The sequence below is a fragment of the Theropithecus gelada genome, chromosome 20 (genome assembly GCF_003255815.1).
Source record: "Theropithecus gelada isolate Dixy chromosome 20, Tgel_1.0, whole genome shotgun sequence".
In the NCBI taxonomy this organism is placed as follows: Eukaryota; Metazoa; Chordata; class Mammalia; order Primates; family Cercopithecidae; genus Theropithecus; species Theropithecus gelada.
Genome location: NC_037688.1, coordinates 25,684,734 through 25,712,202, shown reverse-complemented (window position 1 = coordinate 25,712,202; position 27,469 = coordinate 25,684,734). Strand labels below are relative to the sequence as shown.

The window sequence follows — 27,469 nt, the reverse complement described above, 5'->3', positions numbered from 1 at the left end:
AAAAAAAAAAAAAAAAAAAAGAGGCCGGGCGCGGTGGCTCAAGCCTGTAATCCCAATCCCAGCACTTTGGGAGGCCGAGGCGGGTGGATCACGAGGTCAGCAGATCGAGACCATCCTGGCTAACATGGTGAAACCCCGTCTCTACTAAAAATACAAAAAACTAGCCGGGCGTGGTGGCGGGCGCCTGTAGTCCCAGCTACTCGGAGGCTGAGGCGGGAGAATGGCGTGAACCCGGGAGGCGGAGCTTGCAGTGAGCCGAGATCGCGCCACCGCACTCCAGCCTGGGCGACACAGCGAGACTCCGTCTCAAAAAAAAAAAAAAAAAGAAAGAAAAAGAAAAACTGGGCCGGGCGCGGTGGCTCAAGCCTGTAATCCCAGCACTTTGGGAGGCCGAGACGGGTGGATCACGAGGTCAGGAGATTGAGACCATCCTGGCTAACACGGTGAAACCCCGTCTCTACTAAGAAATACAAAAAACTAGCCGGGCAAGGTGGCGGGCGCCTGTAGTCCCAGCTACTCGGGAGGCTGAGGCAGGAGAATGGCGTGAACCCAGGAGGCGGAGCTTGCAGTGAGCTGAGATCCGGCCACTGCACTCCAGCCTGGGCAAGAGAGCGAGACTCCGTCTCAAAAAAAAAAAAAAAGAAAAAAAAAGAAAAAGAAAAACTGTCTACCAAAATGAAGTAGTTAGTAATTTCTCAATAATTCCAGAAATAAGGCTGGATGCAGTGGCACACGCCTATAATCCCAACACTCTGGGGGCAAGGACAGGAGGATTGCTTGAAGCCAAGAGTTTGAAACCAGGCTGGGTAACATAACAAGACCTTGTCTCTACAGAAAAAAAAGTTTTTTCTTTTTTTTCGGGATAGGGTCTCACTCTGTCACCCAGGTTGGAGTGCAGTGGCACAATCTCGGCTCGCTGCAGCCTCCGCCTCCCGGGTTCAAGCGGTTCTTGTGCCTCAGCCTCCCGAGAACTAGGATGCCCGGCTAATCTTTGTATTTTCAGTAGAGACAGGGTTTCACCATGTTGCCCAGGCTGTTCTCGAACTCTTGAGCCCAAGTGATCTGCCTGTCTTGGCCTCTCTACAAAAACATGTTAAAAAAATTAGCCGGGTGTGGCCGGGCGCAGTGGCTCACACCTGTAATCCCAGCACTTTGGAAGGCTGATGAAGGTGGATCATGGGGTCAAGAGTTCAAGACCACCCTGGCCAACAGAATGAAACCCCATCTCTACTAAAAACAGACAAAAAATTAGCCGGGCATGGTGGTGTGCGCCTGTAGTCCCAGCTACTTGGGAGGCTGAGGCAGGAGAATGGTGTGAACCCAGGAGGCAGAGCTTCTAGTGAGCCGAGATGGCGCCACTGCACTCCAGCCTGGGCGACAGAGCAAGACTCCATCTCAAAAAAACAAAAAAAATTAGCTGGGTGTGGTGCTGTGTGCCTGTAGTCCCACTCAGGAGGCTGAGGTGAGAGTCACTTGAACATGGGAAGGCAAGGTTGCAGTGAGCTATGATTATGCCACTGCAATCCAGCCTGGCAACAGAGTGAGACCATGCCATCATCAGAAATATAGACCCTGGCAATGCACCTGGGGTTCTCCTTCCAAAATTCCATGTTCAACCCAGAAATATTTACTGAATTCCTGCTGTGGGTCAGGAACTCTGCCAGAGGTTGTGACAAACAAAAAGCAGGTAGCCATAGTCTCTACTCTCAAGGAACTTACAGCCTGGATGGCTCCACACCAACAGTCCCTTGATCCATGACTCTTAGGATGCCCTGAGAGGCCATTTCAAGGCTGGCAGCTTGGAAAGAAAACGTTCTCCCAGCAAATGAAAACATCACATTTTTCCACCTTAGCATCACATCAGACACCATGGCAACAGAGGGCTGTACCAAGAATTAGTTCAGTGATGACCTAGCCAACACAAACTAGCTTAATGCTCATTGAGTAAGATTCCTGGAAGGAAAGGGAGTTCAAATAAATAAGTCTCTCTCCAGTTCTCAACAAGCAAAACTGCTTCCTTTCTTCCAGTGCTGTACTTCTTTCTCTCAAAAATTTTTCTCCATGCCAAGATATACACAGAGAATGATAGAATGATACTATTGCATAACACCCGGGAGTCAATGGAGACAGCTGTTCTCAGCTATCGTGAAGCTTAAGGGTTGATACTTTGGCACACCTATAGCCCATTCACATCATACAGCTGGGAAGCTGTGAAGAGGACCTAAGTTGCCCATATTACAAACTCACACTTCCAAAGTAAAACAGAAGGCCAAAGCAAAGTCTCACTCATTTAACTATGAACTTGTGATTGATAGAGAACTCCAGCACCTACTTCAGATTCTCCGTCTCAAAAAAAAAAAAAAAGCAAGCACACTATTATCAGTTTTCCCCAATGACCAGAAATGACCTTGAGGAAACCATATAATACAAAGCACTTCCTACACACAACTAAGCCTGAAGAACAAACAGGCTTATTAAGACAAGACCTTCTAGCCAGTTGTGGTGGCTCAGGCTTGTAATCCCAGCACTTTGGGAGGCCGAGGTGGGTGGATCACCTGAGGTCAGGAATTTGAGACCAGCCTGACCCACATGGAGAAACCCCATCTCTACTAAAAATACAATGGGCTTGGTGGCGCATGCCTATAATCCCAGCTATTTGGGAAGGCTGAGGTAGGAGAATTGCTTGAACCTGGGAGGTGGAGGTTGCGGTGAGCTGAGATAGCGCCATTGCACTCTAGCCTGGGCAACAAGAGCAAAACTCCGTCTCAAAAAAAAAAAAATTAGCCGGGTATGGTGGCAGGCATCTGTAGTCCCAGCTACTCGGGAGGCTGAGACAGGAGAACGGCTTGAACCTGGGAGTCGGAGGTTGTAGCTAGCCGAGCTCACGCCATCGCACTCCAGCCTGGCGACAGAGCGAGGTATCGTCCCAAAAAAAAAAAAAAGAAAAGAAAAAAGAAGACAAGTCCTTCTTTTGACAAGGGAAACTCTGCGAAGAGGAGCATTAGCAATAAAAGTGGCTTCCATTAACTGAGTGCCAACTATGCTAAGGATCTTATATGTACCATCTCACTCCTCTCTACAAGCACATGTAGTAGGCACGATTATTCCTATTTTGGAATAAGGAAATTAGGACTTAGAGAACCTCAAGATTTCAGAAAAGCCAGAAACTGAATCCAGGTCTTTCTGACACCAAAGCCCATGCTTCTAGGCATGAGATGACAACAGGAGTTCACAAGGCAAGCCCTTCTCACTGGACAAAGGAGACAACAGTTTTCTTAGGCAATGACAAAGATCTTCAACAAGAAAGCACAGTAAAGTTACCTGGGAAGTTTTTTCAATATACAGATACCTTGCCGGACGAGGTGGCTCACGCCTGTAATCCCAACACTTTGGGAGGCTGAGACGGGTGGATCACGAGGTCAAGAGTTCAAGACCAGCCTGGCTAACAGGATGAAACCCCGTCTCTACTAAGAATACAAAAATTAGCCAGGTGTGGTGGTGCGTGCCTATAATCCCAGCTACTCGGGAGGCTGAGGCAGGAGAATCGCTTGAACCTGGGAGGCAAAGGTTGCAGTGAGCTGAGATTGCACCACTGCACTACCAGCCTGGGTGACAGAGCAAGACTCCATCTCAAAAAAAAAAAAAAAAAAAAAACAGATTCCAGCTGCGCGCGATGGCTCACGCCTGTAATCCCAACACTTTGGGAGGCCGAGGTGGGCGGATCACGAGGTCAGGAGATTGAGACCATCCTGGCTAACACAGTGAAACCACGTCTCTACTAAAAATATAAAAAATTAGCTAGGCATGGTGGTGGGCGCCTGTAGTCCCAGCTGGTAGGGAGGCTGAGGCAGGAGAATGGCGTGGAGGCAGGAGAATGGCGTGAACCCAGGAGGCGGAGCTTGCAGTGAGCCGAGATGGCGCCACTGCACTCCAGCCTGGGCGACAGAGCGAGACTCCGTCTCAAAAAAAAAAAAAAAAAAAAAAACAGATTTCTACCCCAGATCATCTTCATCAAAATCTCAAGGAGTGGGCCAGGTGCAGTGGCTCTTGCCTGTAACCCCAAAACTTTGGGAGGCCAAGGTGGGAGGACTGCTTGAGCCCAGGAGTTCGACACCAGCTGGGGCAACATGGCAAGACATGGTCTCTGTTTAAAAAAAAAAAAAAGAAAAAGAATCTCAGCCGGGCATAGTGGCTCATTCCTGTAATCCCAGCACTTTGGGAGGCCAAGGCAGGTGGACCACCTGAGGTCAGGAGTTCGAGACCAGCCTGGCCAACATGGTAAAACCCCATCTCTACTAAAAATACAAAAATTAGGCCGGGCGCGGTGGCTCAAGCCTGTAATCCCAGCACTTTGGGAGGCCGAGACGGGCGGATCACGAGGTCAGGAGATCGAGACCATCCTGGTTAATATGGTGAAACCCCGTCTCTACTAAAAAAGTACAAAAAACTAGCCGGGCGAGGTGGCAGGCGCCTGTAGTCCCAGCTACTCGGGAGGCTGAGGCAGGAGAATGGCGTGAACCCGGGAGGCGGAGCTTGTAGTGAGCTGAGATCCGGCCACTGCACTCCAGCCTGGGCGACAGAGCGAAAAAACTCCGTCTCAAAAAAAAAAAAAAAAATACAAAAATTAGTTGGGTGTAGTGGCGCTTGCCTGTAATCCCAGCTACTCTGGAGGCTGAGGCAGGAGAATCACTTGAACCTGGGGGGCAGAGGTTGCAGTGAACCAAGATTGTGCCATTGCACTCTAGCCTGGGCGAAAAGAGCGAAACTCCGTCTCAAAAAGAAAAAAAAACCTCAGACAGTGAGGCTTTTGAATTTGTATCACAAAATTATCCCAGGAGATTTTGGACTATCCAGGATTAAGAGGCTGTACCACCTACCACACACATACGCTTGCATTTGCTGTGCTCATCTCAGATCCTAGCCCTGATAGGTGCTCAAAAATACAGCTGAATCTATCCATTCATAAGTCAGCATTCAGCAAATGCTACTGGAGGCTAGCCCCTATTTTATGCCCAGGCACAGAGCCAGACATATGCACACAGAAGACCACCATGTGACACAACAGGATGTACTCAATAGTAGCAGCATGGATATGAGGAGTTAATGGTTGTATGTCAAGCAAGGGAGGTTTTTTTTCCTAGGAAGTGACATCTCAGGTGGATTTTATAGGACAGATGTAAGTTTCCAACACTGGTAGGTGGTCGGTGGGGTGGAAGGCAGCGTATTGCGAACTGAGAAAACTGCGTATCTAAAGCACAAGGGGACCAAGCACAGTGGCTCACGCTTGTATTAATAATCTCAATACGTTGGGAGCCTAGGCGGGAGGGTCTCTTGAAGCCAGCCCTGGCAACAAAGCCAGACTCCCAGGCTCTACAAAAAATGTTAAAACTTAGCCAGGCGTGGAGGGGAGCGCCTGTTGTCTCAGCTACTCGGGAGGCTGAGGTGGGAGGATCATTTGAATCCAGGAGTTCAAGGCTGCAGTGAGCTATGAATGAGCCATTGCACTCCAGCTTGGGCAAGAGACCTTGTCTCAAAATTAGTAATACTAAAGCACAAAGATATGAAACCAGAGCTAACAGGAGCACCACACGCTTTAACAACAATAAACTACGTAAAGGGAGCACAAAAGCGCTCTGGTGTTGACTGGCTCGTTAAGCCTTCACCAGATTATGAAGAGCCCTGAATGCCTTGCTAAGAAGCGTGGCCTTTGTCTTGAAGGCACTAAGGAACCACTTTCAGGCAGTGACGGACTTATTCAGATTTTCAGGTGGGAATTATCACTTCAGCCGCTTTATGGAGGGGGACTAAGTGTGAGGGGCTAGGCTTCCCCTTGCAGGTAGAGGAATGACAAGCTTGCCAAGCAGGCAATCCAGCTGGGCTCAAACCTGCTATTTCCCAGCCTGACAAGGAAGCTATCAGCTGCCCCGCCGGCCCCTGGCAGATGCAAAGGAGGAGTGTGGAGTAGGCGCCGGGCGCGAGAAGGCAGTAAGGACAAGGACAACCAGGTTGGATAAACCTGACCCGCTCTGGACGCGGGGCGGCTAAACAGCAAGCAGGCAGGGCAACCGACCACGTCCACCAGGCCCACGCGGGCCTAGAGACGGGATACCCAGCAAGACAGCACGTTCCGAGGCCAGTCCGAACTCGGACGCCGGGGACCCGAGCAGCCATCGCCCGACCTGCTCTCCAACCCTGTAGGCCCTGGCGCATGGGACACGGGCCGACGCTGCGGGCTGACCAGGGGCAGGCCCCAGTGCGCCAGAAAGCGACCACGACCACAGTTCGGCCGCCCCTCCCGCCCGTCGGGCCGTCGTCCTGGGCCGGGCCGCCTCACCTCGCGCGGACGGCGGGCTCTTCGGCGTCTCGGTGGCTCTGTGGGCCATCTCCAGGCAGTGGCCGCGGCCACCGACTTCGCCGCCGCCGCCGCTGCCGCCATTCTCGGGCGTTAGCGTCGTGGCGTCATCACAGCGCGCAGCTGAAGCCAAAACAAACCTACGGGGCGGGACGGGGCGGACTCTCACGAAGCTGGGCTACGCGGCTGGCGGATCTCCGAGCGTGGCCTGCCAATCAACCTGTTCGGGGCGGGGACAGGCACTCTCCGGGGCGGGGACAGGCACTCTCCTGAGCGGGTGGATCTATTTGTCGCTCAAAGAAACTTGACCGCTGTCTGCCGGACAGATCCGTGATGGAAAAACGAGGGATCGCGGGAAATAAGGAGAAAGTTTCAAGTTTCTGGTTGGGGGAAAGGGGACTCTGTAGTGCTAGCTTGGGTAAACAATGCTTTCCAACAGAGGTTTCTGGAAGTGCCTCTGGAACTCCGCAAAGGATTGACTTAAATTTCATTAACAAAATATATTTTTGAAAACTGCAATTAGAATAATTTCAGAACTCCATGTGTTGAATTTGGCCTCTATCAAAGAAGAGGTGCAAATGGTTAACTTGTAGATTGGTGAAGTCAATCTTGGGCCAACTTCTGGACTCATGGTTATTTGTTGTTGTTAATTTAATTTATATCCCGAGTCTGAAAAGCAAGCGGATTTTAAAAAAATTGTTACCATTCACGATGACTTCTCTATAGGATCAGAACTGGTTCACTTTACAGTCAACCCAACTTGGAGGGGGAAAAATAGGTGCTGCAGATGGTAAGTGCATTGTAACCTCCATCCATCTTCCCCATTTCAGTGGCTCATGTATTCAAATCTTTATTGAGTATGTACTTTGCACATGGAACTGTCTTTGATTGACTGTATAAGCTAATGTTATACTTTAAACCTAAAAATAAATTAACACCAATAAAACATTGTCGTCGGCTGGGTGCAGTTGCTCATGCTTGTAATCCCTGCACTTTGGGAGGCTAAGGCAGGTGGATCACCTCAGGTCAGGATTTTGAGACCAGTCTGACCAACAAGGTGAAACCCCGTCTCTACTAAAAATACAAAAATTATCCAGGCATGCCTGGTTAATTTTCTTATTTTTATTTTTAATTTTAATTTTTTGTTGTTGTTGTTGAGATGGAGTCTCGCTCTGTCACCCAGGCTGGAGTGCAGTGGCGCAATCTCGGCTCACGGCAAGCTCTGCCTCCTGGGTTCATGCCATTCTCCTGCCTCAGCCTCCCAAGTAGCTGGAACTACAGGGGCCCACCACCACGCCCGGGTAATTTTTTATATTTTTAGTAGAGACAGGGTTTCACCGTGTTAGCCGAGATGGTCTCGATCTCCTGACCTCCTGATCCACCCACCTCAGCCTCCCAAAGTGCTGGGATTACAGGCGTGAGCCACCACGCTCAGCCCTTTTGTATTTTTAGTAGAGACGGTTTCACCATGTTGGCCAAGCTGGTCTCGAACTCCTAACCTCAGGCGATCTGCCCTCCTCGGCCTCCCAAAGTGCTGGGATTACAGGTGTGAGACACCACGCCCAGCCGTAGTAAGGTTTCATACAAGATTTCATTTAAAAAGAACAATGGTGGCCAGCGCAGTGCCTCACGCCTATAATCCTAGCACTTTTGGAGGCCCAGGTGGGCAGATCACCTGAGGTCAGGAGTTCGAGACCAGCCTGGCTAACATGGTGAAACCCCATTGCTACCAAAAATACAAAAATTAGCTAGGTGTGGTGGCGGGCGCCTGTAATCCCAGCTACTTGGGAGGCTGAGGCAGGAGAATTGCTTGAACCCGGGAGGCAGAGGTTGTAGTGAACCGAGATCGCGCCATTGCATGCCAGCCTGGGCGACAAGAGTGAAACTCCGTCTCAAAAAAAAAAAAAAAAGTTAAAAAATTGTTTCCAAAAGTCTAGTGCAATAATTAAGGGTATAGACTTTGGGGCCAAACATACCTGGGATCAAATCCCAGCTCTGACACTTCCAGAGCTGTTTGACTTTAAGCAAGACATCTGCCTCATTAGCCTCATTTTATTTTTTAAATTTTGGCCAGGTTGGTCTTGAACTCCTGACCTCAGATGATCCACTGGCCTCGGCCTCCCAAAGTGCTGAGATTATAGGCGTGAGCCACTGCTCCCAGCCTTTTTTATTTTTTTAATAGAGACAGGGTCTTGCTCTGTCATCCAGGCTGGAGTGCGTGGCATCAATCAAAGCTCACTGTAACCTCGAACTCCTAGGCTCAAGGGATCCTTTGCCTCTGGAACAGGAATTACAAGAAATTGAAGAATGTGTAAGCAGAAACTCAGTTGTATATAAGAAAATCCAATTCCCCCTGAGAAAGAGAAAGAGCTGGAGTCCTTTAAAAATTAACTGCCTGTTTTTCTGCGGCTAGTGAGCCTTATCTCTCCTCCTTTCCCAGGCATTGTGAAGACCCCGTTTCCCTAGCTGTGCAGTTGCAAGGTCACTAGACAGATAAACTCAAGTCGTAAAACATGCTTCTCCTTGAAAAGTAAGAAATGATGTAATGCATGTCTCAATTAATTTAATAACTGGCTTTGTTTCTTGCTTCTGTAATATGCTTCCCCCTGCAAAGAGCTCCCCCTGCCCCACAAAATGCTTAAAAGGTAACTTAACTCTTTGTTCAGGGCTCAGTCCTTCAGATTTTAATCCGACTGGACCGGTGAACCTAAATAATTAATAAATATCCTCCTGAACCCCATTGGTCTCTCTGATTCCTTAAAATCCCCCTATACCTCAGCCTCCCAAATAGCTAAGTCTACAGGCACGCACCACCATGCCTGACTTGCTTATTTATTTATGTATTTTGAGACGGAGTTTTGCTCGTTTTCCAGGCTGGAGTGCAATTGCATGATCTCAGCTCACTGCAACCTCTGCCTCCCAGGTTCAAGCGATTCTCCTGCCTCAGCTTCCCAAAGTGCTGGGATTACAGGTGTGAGCTATCGTGCCTGGCCTAATTTTGTACTTGTAGTAGAGAGAGGGTTTCTTCATGTTGGTTAGGCTGGTCTCGAACTCTCCTCAACCTCAGGTGATCTGCCAGCCTCAGCCTCCCAAAGTGCTGGGATTACAGGCCTGAGCCACCACGCCTGGCCTATTTGTTGACATAGGGCCTTAAGTGATCCTCCCACCTCAGCCTTCCAAGGTGCTGGGATTACAGGCATGGACCACTGTGCTGGGCCATAAGCCTCATTTTTCTTTCTCTTTTTTTTTTTTTTGAGATGGAGTTTCACTCTTGTTCAGGCTAGAGTGCAATGGCACGATCTTGCCTCACCGTAACCTCTGCCTTCCAGGTTCAAGCAATTCTCCTGCCTCAGCCTCCTGAGTAGCTGAGATTACAGGCATGCACCACCACACCCAGCTAATTTTTTGTATTTTTAGTAGAGACAGGGTTTCTCCATGTTGGTCAGACTGGTCTCGAACTCCCAACCTCAGGTGATCCACCTGCCTCAGCCTCCCAAAATGCAGGGCTTACAGGCATGAACCACCACGTCTGGCCCATAAGCCTCATTTTTCTTAGCTATATAATAAGGTTAGCTCCGTGCTTGTAATCTCAACACTTTGGGTGGCTGAGGGAGGAGGATCATTTGAGGCCAAGAGTTCGAGACCAGCCTGGGTGACATAATGAGACCCTGTCTCTGCCAAAATATAAAATTAGCTGGGTGTGATAGCACAGACCTATAGTCCTAGCTACACAAGAGGCTGAGGCTGGAGAATCGCTTGAGCCCAGGAGGTCAAGGCTGCAGTGAGCCAGGATTGGGTTGCTGCACTCCAGCCTGAGTGACAGAATGAGACTTTGTCTCAAAAAATAAAATAAAGGCTGGGTGCGGTGGCTCACGCCTGTAATCCCAGCACTTTGGGAGGCCGAGGCAGACGGATCACGAGGTCAGGAGATCGAGACCATCCTGACTAACACGGTGAAGCCCCGTCTCTACTAAAAACGCAAAAAATTAGCCAGGTGTGGTGGCGGGCGCTTGTAGTCCCAGCTACTTGGGAGGCTGAGGCAGGAGAATGGCGTGAACCCAGGAGGCGGAGCTTGCAGTGAGCCGAGATCGCGCCACTGCACTAACAGAGCGAGACTCCGTCTCAAAAATAAATAAATAAATAAATAAAATAAAAATAAAATAAATAAATAAAATATAAGCGGGGGGGGTCATAATCCTGACCTTACAGAGTTGTTGTGAGGGTTAAAAGTAATATGAATTCCAGGTTGATGGCACTCAGAAATCTACACAACACTCCTGTTTTACAGACATTCAGTGCATTAATTAACAAATATTTATTGAACCCTTACTGTGTGCTGGTTTGGGCTCTGGAGAAGAGCAGGAGGGAGGTCCTTAGGTGAAGAGATACATTAATGCAGAGGGGACTGGATTCAGGACATCCATCCCTTAGGCTCTCTCAGAACAATAAGGTACTCCTTGTCCACAGTGCTTCAAATGTGCGAAACGCCGGGCGCAGTGGCTCAAGCCTGTAATCCCAGCACTTTGGGAGGCCGAGACGGGCGGATCACGAGGTCAGGAGATCGAGACCATCCTGGCTAACACGGTGAAACCCCGTCTCTACTAAAAATACAAAAAAACTAGCTGGGCGAGGTGGCGGGCGCCTGTAGTCCCAGCTACTCGGGAGGCTGAGGCAGGAGAATGGCGTAAAAACCCAGGAGGCAGAGCTTGCAGTGAGCTGAGATCCGGCCACTGCACTCCAGCCCGGGCGACACAGCGAGACTCCATCTCAAAATAAATAAATAAATAAATAAATAAACAAATGTGCGAAACACCATCACCATGATGCTCTGGCCTGGGCAGCTGTGCCCAGGGCCCAGCCAGCTTGGCTATCAGCCCACCCCTCTCCTCCAGCTCTAGGATAAAACACACAAAGCCCTTAAGCCCCTGGCCAGAGAGCAGATTCTTTCCCCCCTCCCCAAGCCCCACTCTATTCCATGGAAGAGTAGGGACTTAGAGAGCAAAAACCAGGGGAAAAGTAGGTCACAGTAGGAGGATGGTAATCTCCCTGATGGCTGGCCAGAACAGCCAGGCCCCTGCTCCTGGTCATCCAAGCCCAGCTCTGGAAGACTTCTGGGATATACAGCCCCAGCACCATCCTTCCTAGCAGTATGCCCAGGGTAAAGGTGCCACCCTAAAATGACACACCTCCACAGTGGGGTCATTCTCAGTCCAAGCTCTTGCTGACTGTAGCACTACCCATGCTGGACTTAAGAGCTCTATCTTTCATTCCACACCCTCCCACAAGTGCACCCTTTATATCCAGCCCTAGGATGGATGCTAGAGACACAACGAGGATTCTGACAAAAAGGACTTCCTCCCCTTGGGGAATCCACAGTGGGGAATTCTGACCTGTACCTAGACAATAACAAGCTAGTGCTATCAGTACTGAGGCAGAAGGGAATCCAGGAGCTGTGTGGACCTAGAGGAGCCTTCTGATTCAGCTTGTAGTCAGGGTTAGGGAATAGTTCCTAGAGGAGGTGATACTACAAGAGTGAGCCACTGCACCCGGCTGAGTTTTTCAATTTAGAAAGTAAAGAATAAGGCCGAACATGGTGGCTCATGCCTGCAATCCCAGCACTTTGGGAGGCCAAGGGGGTCAGATCACCTGAGGTCAGGAGTTCGAGACCAGCCTGGCCAACATGGTGAAACCCACCTCTACTAAAAATACAAAATTAGTTGGGCATGGTGGCGGGCACCTGTAATCCCAGCTACTAGGGAGGCTGAGGCAGGAGAATTGCTTGAACCCAGGAGGTGGAGGTTGCAGTGAGCCAAGATTGCGCCACTGCATTCCAGCCTGGGTGACAAGAGCAAGACTCCATCTCAAAAAAAATAAATAAATAAAAATAAAGTGGAGGGAGCGATAATATAAGTCAATGAGGAGACTATGGCAGTGCCTCTATAAACCGTGGGGTGATGGCTTGGAATAGGATCCTGACAGTGGTGGGAGAAGGCTGATCAGAAGGTCCCACCCCCAGAAGGCTTCCTCCTTCCTCAGATTCTGCCTAGCTGATTTTGCTCTTCCTTTCCACCGGTATGAAGAGGGGCTCCTCGCACACCACATGCTGTCATTCCACGGCTTCCAGAAAGCCTTCTGCAGTTGTTTTGACAACACACCGCCTACCTTTTCTCAAAGAACAAGGTTGTGGAGAGCAGAGGCCAGAGGAACCCTTACAGTAACCCCAGTTTTTGCCACTTCAGGTCATATCAGGGGCTTGAATGTGGACTTCAACAGAGGCTCCCCACCTTCTAGAACAGGCCTCCTTCAGACAGACCAGAAAGCCAGAGGAAGGGACTGAGCACACAGTCTGTGCTGTGCCTTGAAGGCTGAGGTGACAGGCAGAGAGAGGAGGAGGTGAAATGGTCAGGAGCCCAGAGGCTGGGGAGGGGGTGGAGCTGAGATCAAGGGCACTTCACCAGCTCACCTGGCCCCCAGGGGCCGGGATAGAAGGGGTAGGCAGTGCTAGGAGTGCAGGGCTGAGACCCCGCCCTCCTGACCCCAAGCCAGCATAGGAAAGTAGAGGAAGACTGTGCATTCCGGCAGATCTCTGGTCTCCACTGGAGGAGCTCTTGGGACCTGCACGAAATGGAAAGCTTTGCGCTGCCACTGGGAAACCAGTGTTTGTAAGGAGGAAGATTGAGTCCCCTGTGGTGGCCCTCAGCCCCGCCCATTCCATCCAAGCAAAGGATCAGTTTCTGGGAGTCCCTGGCCCCAGCCAAGCAAGGCCGCAGCCAGGAGAAAGGAAGGAGCTTAGTACAAATATAAATACCTTTAATGAAAAGCCCTGCTGCGCTCTGCAGAGCCTGGACAACCACCGCCAGGGCAGGGCTGGAGGCACAGGCACTGCCACCTGACCTGATAGGCTAGGCCAGAGGCCCCAGGAGGTAGGTCAGAGCCAGAGCAGCCGCCAGCAGTGGGGGCGCAGGGGCCATGGGGAGTGCAAGTGCTGCAGCTGGCAGTGTCTCCTGGTTGGTTTCGGAGCCTGTACCGCGCTCCCGAACATGCACCGGGGCGCTGCACAGAGTGTGCAAGTTATTCGGATGGGGGGCCCGGCGAGCTTCTTGCTGTAGTGATTCCCACACTGCAGCTGCCTCCTCCGGACAGCCCAACAGGACCCGAGAGGCACAGGCATGGAAGTCATTCCAAGATCTGTTAAGGGAGTGGGATTAGGGGGATTAGGTGAGGCAAGGAGATTTTGGTTTGGGAAATAAAAGGTTCAGTCCCCAATGGTGGCACAGGTTGGGCCACTGCCTCGCAACCGCTGGTACCTGCAGATGGTCTCCAGCTCGCCTCCGCGGCCCATGCCGTCCCCCAAGCGGATGAGACACTCGGCGAAGCCCTGGTATATGGTGTCACAGCGGTTTGGGCCCGCTGCAGCTGCTGCCAGGCGAGGTACAAGGACTAGAAGTGGGGTGGGGGTGGGGGAATGGTAGATAGGATGAGCCAGGCCCTTCCCCCAGCCCCCAGGGGCTTGTTTACTTGGGAGCACTCTGGGGATGTGACTCAGCGGAAAAAGGGTGCCCTAGGGAACTAAAGGGCAAATCGGGATTACCTACCCAGGCCCCCTTCAAGGTAAGACCCAGACTGGGATTTGCACAGGGGGAGGGGATGTTGTGTCCCCCAAATCAGCTCTTCCTCTGAGCTTCTGGGGCCCCAGGTGGGATGAGGAGGGTTCACGTGAAGGAATCAGGATAGGGTGGAGGGGAGGGTGGTCCAGAGGCCCGGGACTAGAAACAGGTGCATCTCTCTGCGGTTTAGACAAGCTTTGCTTGGCCCTCCAAACTCTCTCTAAAGATAGGTATTTTTGGAGAGACAGGGCAGGATGCAGAGGTATTGGGATCCAGGCCAGACCCTCAGAGAGGACTTAGGGATCCTATGACCGATCTATAAGTCCTGCCATTGGCATGTCTCCCTTTATCATAAGAGGGGATGCAAATTTTGGAGTCCTTCTCCCATAACTAGGGCTATTTGTGCCTCTCACTTTCTGTCCTGAAGTCACCAGCACACCTTCCTGGAGCCCTTGCAACTCTTCTCCACCCTGGTGCCCAGTGTTCCCACACACCCTATGCCCAGTCTGGCCTGGCTGGGCGAGAAGGGGGTGTGGCCCGGGCCCCGGACGCCCGCACTCACCGAGGGGCAGCAACAGCAACGGCCTCAGGGCACGGGGTGGTTGCCAGCAGCAGCGGCGGCGGCGGCAGCAGCGGCAGTGGCAGCGGCGCATCGTCCCTGGCTGAGAGCCTAGTGCGGGAGCTAGCAGCTTGGAGTGCAGCCCGTCCGCCCAGCCCCCGGAGGGAGGGACGGTGATTGGATGGAAGCCGGGGGTGGGGCTCCGAACCCAGCCGGCGGCTCCGCCTCCAACACCCAAATGGGAAAAGGAGCGAGAAGGGACCTCAGAGAGCAGAAATTCCCAGAAGCACAGGCTGGTGCTGAGCAGGGCCCTGGACCCTCACCCCATAAAAGGAGGGAGAAGGGAGATCTGGGAAGGCAGTTGGAGCAGATGAGTGGGTAACCCCGCCCCTTGGCTGGGTTGGCCTAGACAGACAGAGCTCCACAGGGAAGAGAGGGGCAGGGAAGGAACAGAGGGCAGTTATGAGAGTCACACCAAAGACAAACCAAAAGCACACACACACTCCATTTTATTCCAAAAGCATTTAATTGAATTTCTCAATATTTTTCAAAAACAAAAAGATCCAAATTAGAGGTAAAAAGGAACATGGAAAATTCCACTCAAGTGGTGTCACGATCTCAGGGTCATGCTCCAGGTATGGCAGAACCCAAGCAGGCACAATACCTGCCCTGGGCCCAGCCTAAACCTTCTGACTACCACACCCTGTAGACCACGGCCAGTGCTCCCTGCTCCCTGACCCCCAAACACCCCAGAGATGGGGGCCTGAGCAGGTAAAGGCCAGCCGTGACCCTGCCTCGGCCTAGGCCTGTGTGATGGCCTTCAGTGCCATCCCACCCCTGGGCAAGGCAGGCTTAGCAGCTAAGGGAGGCTGGGGGTCACAAGACCATGCAGCATGAGGCTGAGACGCCGGGCCGCTTTGCCAAGTGAGTTGTGTGGCTCAGCCTGCAGGAACTGAAAAAGCTTTTGGCGCACCTGGGCCATAACGGAGCCCATGTGGTCCCGAGTGATGGGGTCACTGTGGTCCAGATGCATCACGGCCTCTTCCAGGTAGCTGGGGATGGGGGAAAGGACAGGCTACAGGTGGGCACCAGCAGATGGGAGCGCCCCCTGGTGGCACTGAAGCCCAGAGGGAACCCTCTGGGTGAGGGCAGAGAGGATTGGTGGAGAAAATTAGGGAGAGGATTCAGGCAGAAGTGGGTGTAGCTTCAAACTGCTCGCTCCCACTCCCCCACTCCCCAGCTCATCTCCCCATTCCTGGCTGCCCCCACTTACCTGAGCTTGAGGTCAGTTCGAGTGCCAAGGTCAGATGCCAGCTGCTGGATGAGGGAAAGGAGCACAGGCTGAGAGAGTGGGCAGGGTGGCTGCCCAAAAACCTGGGCTGGGTCTACAGTTTCACACACATACAGCACCAGGTTCAGGTCAGCAGCTGTCAGTGCCTGGAGGAGAAAAAAAGAGCAGTGTTTATAGCAAATATCAGGATGGAATGTCTGTTTATCTGAACTGTGTGGCCTGAGGGAGGAAGACAACGGGGTGCGCTAGTGAGGGCTCCAGAGGGACTCAGAGAGAGCCCCGCAGGGTTGTATAGTTACCCTAGGGGATTGGGAAATGGTTCCTGAGAAGGGTAGTTGTAAAGCAAGGTGGGCTAGGTGGGAAGAAGGGGGTCCAGGAAGAGGAAGCAGCAGGGACAATGGCCTGGAGGCCAAAGGGAACCAAGAACAGTCTGCTGGGGCCAGAAGGTGCAAAGCTGGTGGGTGGAATGTATGGTGTGTGGGCCTTGTCAAGAGACACGTGACCCTTACCAGGGCCTAACGCCTATCATACCTGCTGGAAGGCCTGATTGAGGTGGCCCTGCTGCAGCAGCTGCAGGATATGGGCTTGCTGGGCCTGGCAGTCAAGGTGGGCAGAGGGGACAGGTGTGCCAGCAGCTGAGCGCATGGCCTGCATGATGCTGGAGGTGACGGCGGCCTGCTGCTCCTTGAGCGCCACACTCACCTCACCCTTAACGATGCGCTGTACCTGTGCTAAAATGGACTCCTGAAGGCTGCAAAGGGAAGTGAGTGAGGTGAAGTGGACAAGGAGCCCAGTCTGGCCTTCCTCAAGCCCACCACCTTGCCCAGTACTCTGCCCACACACCTGCCCACAGCCACATGCAGCTGGTGCTGCACCTCAGCCCGAACACTGCTGGCCACGGTGGCTGCCATCTGCTCAGTGGCACTCTGCAGTGTGCTGACCAGGCCCCGCAGCTGGGCCAGCACAGGCTCCCTGGCCTCCTGTTCCCGTGCCTTCCGGCTCTTCATGTGGCTTTCTAGCTGCTGCAAGTCTGAGGGGTGACCACAGGGACTATAAGAGGAACAGAAGGAAAGAGGATAACCCCTCCCACCTTGGGCCATATGACCCCACTCACATTCCTGTGTCCCCAGTCGGAAGCTATCATTGATTTGCTGGAACATGGCCTGGCAGCTCTTCTCAAAGGCCGGCAGCACCACACTCTGGAAGGCTTCCCGGTAGGCTGCCTGCATCGGCCCCTGTAATGTGTCTGCAGCTGCTCGGGCGATGGCATCAGTCAAGTTCTGGGGTTAGAAGAGGGGGCCAAGTTGAAAACCTGAGCCTGCTGGGCGCAGTGGCTCACACCTGTAATCCTAGCACTTTGGGAGGCCGAGGCGGGCAGATCATGAGATCAGGAGATCGAGACCACCCCGGCCAACATGGTGAAATCCTGTCTCCACTAAAAATACAAAAATTAGCTGGGTGTGGTGGCGCACGCCTGTAGCCCCAGCTACTTGGCAGGCTGAGGCAGGAGAATCACTTGAACCCGGAAGGCAGAGGTTGCAGGGAGCTGAGATTGCACCATTGCACTCCAGCCTGGGAGGCAGAGTGAGACTCCATCTCAAAAAAAAAAAACCCTGAAAACCTGAGCCCAACCTGGCCTGACTAGGCCCAGGAACCACCACCTCCACCCACATCTTGGGCCCTATAGCACCTTGGACTTGAGCAGCTTGGAGATGTTCTCTTTCATGCTGCCCTCCACAGCTGTGAGCTTGGTAGCCACTGAGTTGCTCAGTTGGCCTGCCATAGGCTCCAGACTCCTTGAGACACCTGGCAGAGGGGAAGAGGGGGAGGTGGAGCCATGAGAAGAAGCTTGACAAGTACCCCCACTTCCACCTGAACCACCCAAAAGGAATCTGCATGCGAAACTCACATGGAGGGACTGTCTTCTTGATCTCATCCCGTATGCTGCGCTCTAGCCGCCCAGCTACAGCTGAAGACAGTGCTTGGGACAACTGTTGTGTCAGCTGCTCCTGCAGCTGCCCTCCCCGCTGCTGCCCCTCAGCCAGTGCTCGCTCCAGCCGCCGCTCTGCGCCGTAGCTAAGGAACAGGCCTGGAGCAGGTCGTGTACTCCTTCCCAGGCCAAGAATGCTGCCCCCATCCCTATGCCATGTTGTGCTACCAGTCTCAAGGATACGCTCCTGCTCGTGCCGGGTCTCAAGGGCACGTTCTACGTGGCCTGTAACTGTGCTCTGCAGGCCTTCGAGTTGGGTACACAGACGCTGCAGCAGCTCTTCTTGGCTGTGCCGCAGCTCTGCCAGCTCTCTCTGCTGTTGCCAAATTAGGGCTGGCCAGTCCTCAGGGGGCTCTGGCACCTGTCAATAGCACTGACAGTCACACGATGCCTGCCCCACCCATCCCCACACACCAGACCAGGTAATGGCCCAGAGCCCTTCTCCACCCCGGCAGGGTGAAGTTCCACAAGTACAAAGTGGGCTCGTTCACTTACCTGGTGCTCTGTGAGCCGGGATCCCATGGCTGCATCCCTGCCATAGGTGAGAAGCACCTCAGGCTACGTCAGGCAGCCTGGAGACCACCCTCTCCCTCCCTAGGATTCCTCCCTACCCATCATCCTTCTTGCTTTTCCTTTTGAGCTTGGGTGAGGTTCGAGGGGATCCCTTGGTCTTCCAGTCCTTGGCAGGCAGCCGTGGAGCAGGAACTTTGGTGCCAAAGCCTCCTGAAGCAGAGGCAAGGCTGGCCACCTCATCATCATGGTCACTGTGGGAAGGGGAAGGAGGAGTAAGCCTCTGCCCACTTGCTGCCCATCCCCCCATGAGGACAATGGTGTAGAGTGGCACCCACCTTTGCTCAGCACTGGCATCCTGACTGTCACGTTGCTGCAGCAGGTGATATGGTGGTCGGTGGAAGGCCAGGCTCTTGTGCTTTTCCTGAAGGCCATTCCTGGGGCTGGAAGGACAGGCCAACTCAGCAGAGGATGAATCTATCTGAAGTCCCTCCTGCTAACACACTTTTCCCCTCCCAAGCTCCTCACCTTTCTGCCAGGGTGCTGCAGGTCTCACGAGTAATGTCAGGTGCTGTGGGCCAAACCTGACTGTCAGGAGTCGAGGCCTCCTGGGTCAAGGCTGCCTCCAGGAGGGAGGGGGTACTATGCCGATCTCCGTCCCCAGGGCCTCCATCAAGGCCAAGCTGGGGGCCGAGCTCGGGCCCTGGCCGGGGCCGTGGGGACAGTAGGTGCAGTGCTGAGGCGGCTGAAGCCATACTGTCTGGCTCAAGGCCCTCTGGTGCAGAGGAGCCAAAACCACGGGGCAGGGCCTCAGATGCAATCTCAGGGATGTCCTGGGACAGGGCAGTGGAAGCTGAGGAGATGACATCAGGGGAACGGGTGCGGCTAGGGGAGGCTTGGGGTAGCCCCAGGGGCTCCACTTCCTGCAGCTCCAGGGACAGTGCAGAGGCGGCAGTAGGCACCTGAGGTGGGCCAAAGATGGAGGCTTAAGTGACAGGAGGTGAGGCAGGGATGGGGGCACAGACACGAAGCATTAGTATTAGTAGTAATGAGAGACGGGGCAGCAGAGTCAAAAGGTCAAGTGGGGATACAGGTCAAAAACGAGGCCACAGCCCAGAAGAGGAGGTGGGGACAGGGAGGCTGAGAAGACACCCACCAAGAAACACAGGAGGGTGAAATGACCTCAGGGAAACATGGACCATGTTGGGTAGAGCAGGATCAGCAGCAGGGGGGTCGGGAGGAACCCACCACCTACCTTCCCTGCTGCCGCCCACCTGCTCCCCACACTTCACACACACACCCATTCACACACCTGGCCCGGCCCCTTAGGAGTCAGTTTGTCGGCTGGGGCTGGGAGCAGGCCGGGCAGGAGGCCGCGTGGGCTTGCCTGCAGGCTGCCGCTGCTGCTCATTGTCAGGCTGCCATCCAGCTGCAGCTTGGGGCTCAAAGTCAGCTCCTCAGGTGGCCTGGTGGGAGAAGCTTGAGGTGTCAGCAGCCAGAGCTTGGCATCATCTGGTACCAGCCCCTGCCATCCTCCATCTCTCACCCTTGCCTCACCTGGTCAAGGAGGGGTCCACAGCTGAGGTGCTGCTCATGGCAGACACAGCTGTAAGGGAGCTGCTGCTGCTGCTGCTGCTGCTGCTACCACTGCTGCTGCTGCTGGGAGAGGCAGTGATCTGGGGAGATGCAGGGAATAAGACCTGTGGCCTATGGCTGAGGCATTCCCAGGTCCCCCTACCTTGGGAGAGTACCTGCTGCAAGGAGGCGCTAGGTGTCATGAAGGCGTCAGGTGTCATCAACTTGGGCTTGGTCTCACTGCTCAGACTGAGGAAGTTGGCAGGTGCAGGCAGCTCCACGATTCGTCGGAGGTCAGGCTGGGAGCCGTGAGCGGCTGACCCCAGGCCCTCGGAGCCCAGTTCGGGTTGAGACTCTCCAAATGCTGCAGGGCAAGTTGCCACTTGAGTCAGATCTCAGACCCTGGTCAGTCCAACTTACCCTACCTCCCTCTCACGCCCTACTCACTAAAGTCCTCGTGGGCAGTGTGGGTGGGGAGTGGGGCCACCACATCAGGGTTCAGCTGTGGCTGGAAACGGATCTGCACATCTTGCAGTGCCCTGCAGGAAAATAAGGGGGAGAATAAAGTGCTCCAAGGGCAAGGATCAGTAGAGTGGAGACAAACACAGACAGGACACTGATGGGCCTCCCCAGACACTCACTTAGTATGCACACAAAAGAGCTTGATGAGCACACCAGCTGCAGACTCCATGGCACCAGCTCCATGGGTACCATCTGAAAGGATAGTGTGGATGATGAAGCCCCTGGCCCTCTCTGTGCCTCCACACCCCCTAGATATATGGACACATAGCTCTGACCCTGGGGCAGCTCACCAGCACCCAGGCTGTCATTTTCCTCTTCGGCAGGCAGCACCTCAGTGTGCCGTAGCCGGCAGCGACTCACAACCTGGATACCGAAGCTCAGCACAGGGTGGGTGAGCAGGAACTCCGAGATGGAGCTGAAGCAGGCATGGCCCTCCTCCTGGTTCTGCAGCAGCTCCATCACATAGAGGACCTGCACAGGCAGAACGTTCCTAGCTGAGCTCAGAGGCTAAGGGCTGCAATGCGCCACCTGCCCCCCGGCCTTCCTCTATAATCCCAGCTCTGCCCAGGGTACCCCATGGCAGCCTACCTTCCGTTGCACATCACTGAGAATCAGGTATTCTGCTGAGAGGTCCAAGCAAACCTTGAGGCTAGGGGGCACACTCACTGAGCTGAAGATATCTGGGGAGAAGCTAGAGAGCCACAAAGCAGAATGAATGAGGCTGAGAACTGAAGGAAGCCACATTCCCAACCCTGCTGCCCCTGCCCAGTCCCCCAGCCTTCCAACTACTCCTTACCGAATAGTCTGCAGGCAGGTCCAGGACACCGTACACCACATCTTTAGCTCTCGGTTCTGGTCAGCACCAGTAATAAGGAACCTCCAGAAAGGGACACTGCAAGGCAACAAGGCACTGACTGGCTGGCTGGGCCGCCTGCTGGGAGCCATGGTCCAGCCCACCACCCACTAGGCTGCCCACTCACTCACTCAGGGTCTTGTTTCTTATGGTTGTCACAGAACAGGAGGCAGGAGAGGGGCCGCCCATCATGAGGCTTCCACTCGTGCAGACACCTGCAGGTAGGCAGATGAGGGGCCTGAGTGAGCAGTCCGGTCGGCTACCTCGGGAGGATCCTGGTCCCTGAGGCCCTGCCTTACCTTGGCTCATCTTGCCCCTCAATGTAGATCTGCCAGAACTTGACATAGCCATCATGGCTCGCAGTAGCCAGCACAGTCCCATCAGGGGAGAGGGCTCCTTCACTGAGGCACTAGAAAGAACCCAAAAAGCTTTGCTGACTAGAGGTGAGAACAAGTACCTCCCAAATGAGGATGGTAATGAGCTGAACTGACTCATGGTGGGACTGGCATGCTTGTGTGACTGACTGAATGAACAGGGTCCCTAGAGAAGGCCAGACCTGCAGGGTGCTGTGAGGTAAGGAGAAAACTGCACAGGCAAGGGCCACTTTGAGCTCAGAGTCCCCATGGACAGAATGCTAGTAAAGCTGCCCGGACAGCTGTGGATACAGGGAACAGAGGACGGATATGAGGAAGGGGAGGGCAGGGGAGGCAGGGAGTCACAGGCTTACCGTGCTATGACCTTTTACCACAATGAAGCCCTGCTTGATCTGGCTGACATCCACAGGCCAAGTGCTGTGGCTGGAGCGGAGCATGTCCAGGTCCCACACCTCAGCCTGGAAGGCACAGAGAGGTGAGTGTGCAGCCCATCCCCACACTATGGCTTCTCTGGCGCCTCCTCGCCATGCCAGCCCCCTCACCCGGTCTTCATGCAGCAGGGCCACCGTCGGGCTGCTCTCCTCACAGCAGTCCTCGCTCTCCTCAGGGATGAAGGGGCACCAGATGATCCTGCGAAAGTGGTTCAGTGGCGTGCCCTCTGGCTGCCGGATATGGACCAAGATCTCTTCTCTGAGCAGGGTGTTAAGGGCTAGATAGGTGAATGAAGAGGCGTAACACCCCAGCTCCGCCCACCCTTCTTCAGTCCCACCACCCACGGGAAGGAATGGATACTGAATTTTGCCATTAACCAGAGCCAAGCGCCACACGAACAGGTTGCCTGCCTCATCCAGGCAGGCCAGCTGTGGAGAGTTGAGGTGTGCAAAAGCCAGATCAGCCACACTGCCTGTGAAGCCCTTGAGCAAGGTCCGCTCCGAAGTGCTGACACTGATCACCCGCACCATGGCGGAGCCATTGTTGGCAGCTGGAATCAGGAGAGCAGTGGACCATGAGTACATGTCCAGGCTCAGGCAGCAGCAGAGAAGCACTGCCCCTGTCTGTCTCCCTGCCACCACCATAGCCGCAAGCTTGGTTTTCCCACCCAGCTCCCCAAGAGGCAGCATGGACAAACCTTCCATTGTACCCCTAAGGCCTGAGTGGCCTGATGTTGGAACTGGCTCTGTTGGACATCCAGCATAACATTCCTTCCTCCCCACTGTCTTTACTCACCCCGAATGGCATAGGCCAAGAAGGAGTTAGACACAGCAATCAGGTTGCCATAGTAGTACTTCTGCTCCCAGTCATACTTGGCGACAGGCTGAATTTTCACCTGAGAACCCAGGGTGAGAAAAGTCACGGAACTTCCCTAGAGCCTAGGTGGCCCCCAACATCCCTGGGGATGGGAGAGGACACAGATGCAAGTCCAGCTACCCACTGTTACCTCCTGGAGCCAGACTCCCACAGAGGCTTGGCACCCAGCCCTGGCTTCCTGAAACTGGGAAAGTGTCAAGGTGGCCCCACAGGAACTGGCAGCATGAGGGAGACCGGAAAGGCTGGGTGTGCCCCTATACATTATATTTGCCACAGCATCCTAGTACCTACCTTGTTGCTTCCCCGGGCCTTGCTTGAAATGCTAGAGTCACTGCTGGCCACAATCTCCACCTCCTTGGCCAAAATCCCAATGCAGGTGGAGCTATCATCTCCTGAGAGACAGCTGTGGGGAAGAGTGCAAAAACTTTGTCTCTTGTTCACCCAAAGGCTCAATGGGCAGGGACGGGAGGAAGCGAGGACATAGCCAGCCTGGTAAAGGTATCTAGTCCAATGTCAGCTTTGCCTGGTACACTGGCCCCAGACCCACAGCTCCGCTTGCTCACCTCCTTCCTTGGGAATGAGTCTACTTTCATTTTAAACCAGGTATCCAGGCCAAACCCTTGAGCTTGTCCTTGCCTCTCATCCTAGTGCAAGCTCAAGCTCCACCCCAGGTCATCTAGAGAGGAAGCAGCAGAGGCTGCTGGCCCTGCTCACTCCCCATCTCATGGCTTCAGCTAGGAAGACACCCCAAACACACCATCACCACCATTGTCGTCTCCTAGGTACTCACATGACCTGCTTCTCTTGCAGGTTAATGGGTGGCATGGTCCGAAGACCAGTCTTGTTTGTTGAGGTACCATCACCTGAGCAGAGCGGGTCTGGGACCAGAAGCCCATTGAGGTCCCCATTGTAGGCACTGGATGGCCGTGGGCTCTCTGCACTGGGGCCTGGGGACAGAGAGGGTCACTCTGATCAGGTTGCTCAACCTGCCCACAAGCTTCTCCCCTTGCAGAATTTCCTTCAAGAACTATGAGGTGTTCTAGGAACACTCAACTGAGCAAAGCATGTCCATGAGGAGGAGGGCCCTGTGTTCATCTCTCGTTCCATAAACGCTGATGTATGCAGGACCAAGGATGAGCATGAGGCTCTTCTGCCTGGGGGAGGGGTACAAGCCATCAAGGACCCTTTGAGGCCAGTTAATACTCAGGCCTGGGTTACTACAGAACTCTGTGGACTCTGAGTGAGGGCATAGGAATGGTCAGGAAAGACCTTATACAGCAGTTAGTGTGGCCAGAACACACAAACACAGGAAGGATGGAGGGAAAACAAAGCTGCAGAGGCATCAGGTATGATGCTGTGGCACTTAGACTCTTCCCTGTGGGCCATGAGAACCATAAAGAGTTTCAAAGGGGAAGGTGACGCGGTCAGTTCTGGCCAGTGGGATGATTAAGATAGCAGGCAGAATGGTTGAGAATCTGGGTGAGAGAGATCATGGCCTAAACCAATGTAGTGTCAAGATCTGGAGAGAAGATGGGCTCCTAAGGCATGGAAGGGCACTGGTAAGATGTGGAAGGGGCTGCCCCACACAGAAATGGCTCAGAAGAAGCTATCTTGGGCAAGTAAACACAGAATGCAGGGACATAAAGGAGCTGGACCAAAAGGAGAGAAACTATGGGACAGAGTGTGGAGTAACGAAAGACAGCATTTCAGTTCTTTGCAACTGGCTGGGTTTCAAACACTCTCATAGGCTCATTTCCAAAATCCCCAAATGGCAAGGAGCCTAGGGCTCCACATTCAGGAACATAGCAAGTTTCCAGTCACAACAGTCTTTCAGTTCTTTTGGCGCGATTCTGGCTCACTGCAACCTCCACCCTCTGGGTTCAAGCAGTTCTCCTGCACCAGCCTCCCAAGTAGCTGGGATTACAGCTCAGCTAATTTTTTTTTTTTTAGATGGAGTCTCGCTCTGTTGCCCAGGCTAGAGTTCAGTGGCATGATCTCAGCTCACAGCAACCTCCGCCTCCCAGGTTCAAGGGATTCTCCTGCCTCAGCCTCCCAAGTAGCTGGGACTACAGGCACGTGCCACCATGCCCGGCTACTTTTTTTTAATTTTTAGTAGAGATGGGGTTTCACCATCTTGACCAGGCTGGTCTCGAACTCCTGACCTTGTGATCCACGCGCCTCGGCCTCCCAAAGTGCTGGGATTACAGGCGTGAGCCACCATACCCAGCTTTTTTTTTTCTTTGGAGTCTTGCTTTGTTGCCCAGGCTGGAATGCAGTGGCGCGATCTTGGCTCACTGCAAGCTCCGCCTCCCAGGTTCACACCATTCTTCTGCCTCAGCCTCCCGAGCAGCTGGGACTACAGGTGCCCGCCACCATGCCCAGCTAATTTTTTGTATGTTTAGTAGAGACAGGGTTTCACCGAGTTAGCCAGGATGGTCTCGATCTCATGACCTTGTGATCCGCCCGCCTCGGCCTCCCAAAGTGCTGAGATTACAGGCGTGAGCCACTGTGCCCGGCCAATTTTTGTATTTTTAGTAGAGACGAGGTTTCACCATGTTGGGAAACCATGTTGGCCAGGCTGGTCTCGAACTTCTGGCCTCAAGCAATCTACCCACCTCGGCCTCCCAAAGTGCTGGGATTATAGGCGGGAGACACCGCGCCCAGCCCTCAACAGTCTGAGTTCTGACCTGGTCCTTCAGTGAGAGGAGACAAGAAAGAGCTGCTTGGCAAACAAGGGAGTCAAGTGCCAATCAATAAACAAAGGAGTTATAAGGAAAGCCTCCAGGCCACTTCATTCGGATCAGAGCCACTTTAGCTGTTCAGTGACAAGCTGACCACTCTTCCTTCCATGAAGGGTACCATGAGGACAACCAAAAAGCAGGCCCAGGCTGTACATGGTTGGCCATGCCAGGCTCTACCAAATATCTGCAGAGTCTAGTCTGCAAAGCAGCTGAGCAGCAGAAGAGGTCCACGCCCAACTCATGAGTGAAGAGGGCACACACTCCAGGCCTGGCACAAAGGACCCAGTGGTCTCAGGCAGCAGATGGATTTTCTGAAAGTAGGGGTTAGCTGAATCCACCCCTAGTGAGCACCAGTGCCTGCTTCCAGAAGCAGCCAGTCTGGGCCTCCCAGCAGGTGTAAGAACAAGATCTGAGGAAACATCAGTCCTCCACTGTACACCCACACCATCATCACCGGCCACTTCAGAGGTCCCTAAACCTGTCAGTAAACTAGTGCCTCCACACGTGCTATTTCCTTTTCCTAATAGGTGGCTTCTACATACATGCCTTGGGTGCCTTTCCTGACACCCAAGACCCTGTTCACATTACCAGACCTAGCCCACTCTCCCCTCTCAGACCTGCACTCTGCACTCATCAGCCTCCACCCTTCCCATGCCCATCACAGTATCGAGACACTCCTCTCTTTCAATGACAACAGTATATTACAACCCTGTTAGCTGTGTCTTGGGGAATCTTTGGGGGCAAGATTAGTTCTGAGGTATCATTAAGAGCCAAAGAGAAATATGAATGAATGGGAACAAATTAGGGCTTGGAGATATTTGTAGCCTAATTCAGTCAGGGTGGTGCGGTCTGTGGTTTGCCTTCATCCCAGAAAGAACACGGAATTGAGGCTGGACACCTTCCTCCTGGAAATCAGTTTCAGAACGGGAGGCCTGGAGTCTTTATTCCAGAGAGAAGGGCAAGTTATGGCGGGGACCGGCGGCTCTTCAGCATCGCGCTTAAGCCTAGGCCCAGAATTCCATATACGGAGCCCAGACCAGGCCTCTGAACCATGGCGAAAGGGAAGAGAAGCTAGGCCAGTCCCAGGAACACTAGAGACCTCGGGGCCAGGAAACGAGGGACACAGTCAATCCCCGTCCACCCTTACCCGCCAGGAGGATCCAGAGCTGGTCCTAAGGGAGCTGCGGGCCCCAAGGGCGGTTCAGACGCGCGCCGCCCTTTTGTCAGCTCGCCTGGGGCCCACCCCCGCAACCCCCGCTCACCGCCCGCGGGTCGGTCCAGCTTGAGGATGTCCCGCAGGTGCTGCGTGGCGTCCTCGATATCGATGCTCGCGCAGGAGGCCATGAGCCCAGCGGCGGGCGCCCCGCCCGCACCGCGTTCGTTCCGCCGCCGCCGCGCACCACCCACCCTCGCCCACCCGCGACGGGGCGAGACAGCAGGACGCCGGTCACTACACTCAGTCCACCCGCAGTTCGCAAACCACCGCCCGCGCAGCGTCCCCGAGCCCCGCCAACCCCACCAACCGCCTCCACTTCCGGCCCCCACTAGCCGAGGCTCCCGGAACCTGCCACGGACGGAGAAGAAAGGTTCCGGGCTGGGGGCGGAAGCCTAAACCCCTCCCGCAGCCCGTCCCCTTCGGCGGCCCCGCCCCTGTGCCCGCGAGGTCAGGGAAGTTCCACAGGGATGAGGTAAACGTCCACGCACTGGGCCACCCAGAACCCTACTCGACTCAGAAGCCGCCAGGTCCCTGCCCACTCCCAGAGCATGGCTCCGATGGTCCCAGGACG

At 53.9% G+C, this 27,469-nt stretch overlaps 3 protein-coding genes across 7 annotated transcripts in view; all 3 read right to left on the bottom strand.

Annotated features, from left to right (window-relative positions):
• The window catches only part of PSKH1 (protein serine kinase H1), a 39,567-nt gene extending 33,125 nt beyond the window's left edge, over nucleotides 1–6,442 (bottom strand). Inside the window, exon 1 of the mRNA XM_025370251.1 lies at nucleotides 6,335–6,442. The gene's annotated coding sequence lies outside the window, so the exon portion shown is untranslated. The remainder of the gene's footprint in view (nucleotides 1–6,334) is intronic.
• Nucleotides 6,443–10,632: 4,190 nt separating this feature from the next.
• NRN1L (neuritin 1 like) lies at nucleotides 10,633–14,708 on the bottom strand. 2 transcript variants are annotated; one of them, XM_025370268.1, is made up of 3 exons: nucleotides 14,522–14,635; nucleotides 13,660–13,792; nucleotides 10,633–10,821 (listed from the first exon to the last, which is right to left on the bottom strand). In XM_025370268.1, exons 1-3 carry the CDS (start codon nucleotides 14,610–14,612, stop codon nucleotides 10,764–10,766), a joined length of 282 nt encoding a protein of 93 aa, XP_025226053.1. In that variant the 5' UTR covers nucleotides 14,613–14,635; the 3' UTR covers nucleotides 10,633–10,763. The 2 variants fall into 2 exon arrangements, with proteins under 2 accessions (XP_025226053.1, XP_025226052.1); XM_025370267.1 differs by lacking the exon at nucleotides 10,633–10,821 and adding an exon at nucleotides 13,146–13,540 and having other exon boundaries at nucleotides 14,522–14,708.
• A 313-nt stretch (nucleotides 14,709–15,021) lies between these two features.
• EDC4 (enhancer of mRNA decapping 4) lies at nucleotides 15,022–27,261 on the bottom strand. Of its 4 annotated transcripts, XM_025370205.1 has the most exons (29): nucleotides 26,945–27,261; nucleotides 23,732–23,888; nucleotides 23,233–23,344; nucleotides 22,861–22,960; nucleotides 22,426–22,615; nucleotides 22,176–22,323; nucleotides 21,987–22,091; nucleotides 21,559–21,668; nucleotides 21,391–21,474; nucleotides 21,203–21,298; nucleotides 20,995–21,097; nucleotides 20,697–20,877; nucleotides 20,526–20,598; nucleotides 20,332–20,423; nucleotides 20,061–20,248; nucleotides 19,867–19,985; nucleotides 19,622–19,775; nucleotides 18,838–19,271; nucleotides 18,648–18,752; nucleotides 18,411–18,563; nucleotides 18,295–18,331; nucleotides 17,983–18,160; nucleotides 17,719–17,874; nucleotides 17,500–17,615; nucleotides 16,924–17,089; nucleotides 16,653–16,839; nucleotides 16,341–16,560; nucleotides 15,792–15,955; nucleotides 15,022–15,570 (listed from the first exon to the last, which is right to left on the bottom strand). In XM_025370205.1, exons 1-29 carry the CDS (start codon nucleotides 27,024–27,026, stop codon nucleotides 15,378–15,380), a joined length of 4,203 nt encoding a protein of 1,400 aa, XP_025225990.1. In that variant the 5' UTR covers nucleotides 27,027–27,261; the 3' UTR covers nucleotides 15,022–15,377. The 4 variants fall into 4 exon arrangements, with proteins under 4 accessions (XP_025225990.1, XP_025225989.1, XP_025225988.1 ...); XM_025370204.1 differs by having other exon boundaries at nucleotides 18,411–18,752; XM_025370203.1 differs by having other exon boundaries at nucleotides 17,719–18,160.
• Between the last annotated feature and the right edge of the window lie 208 nt (nucleotides 27,262–27,469).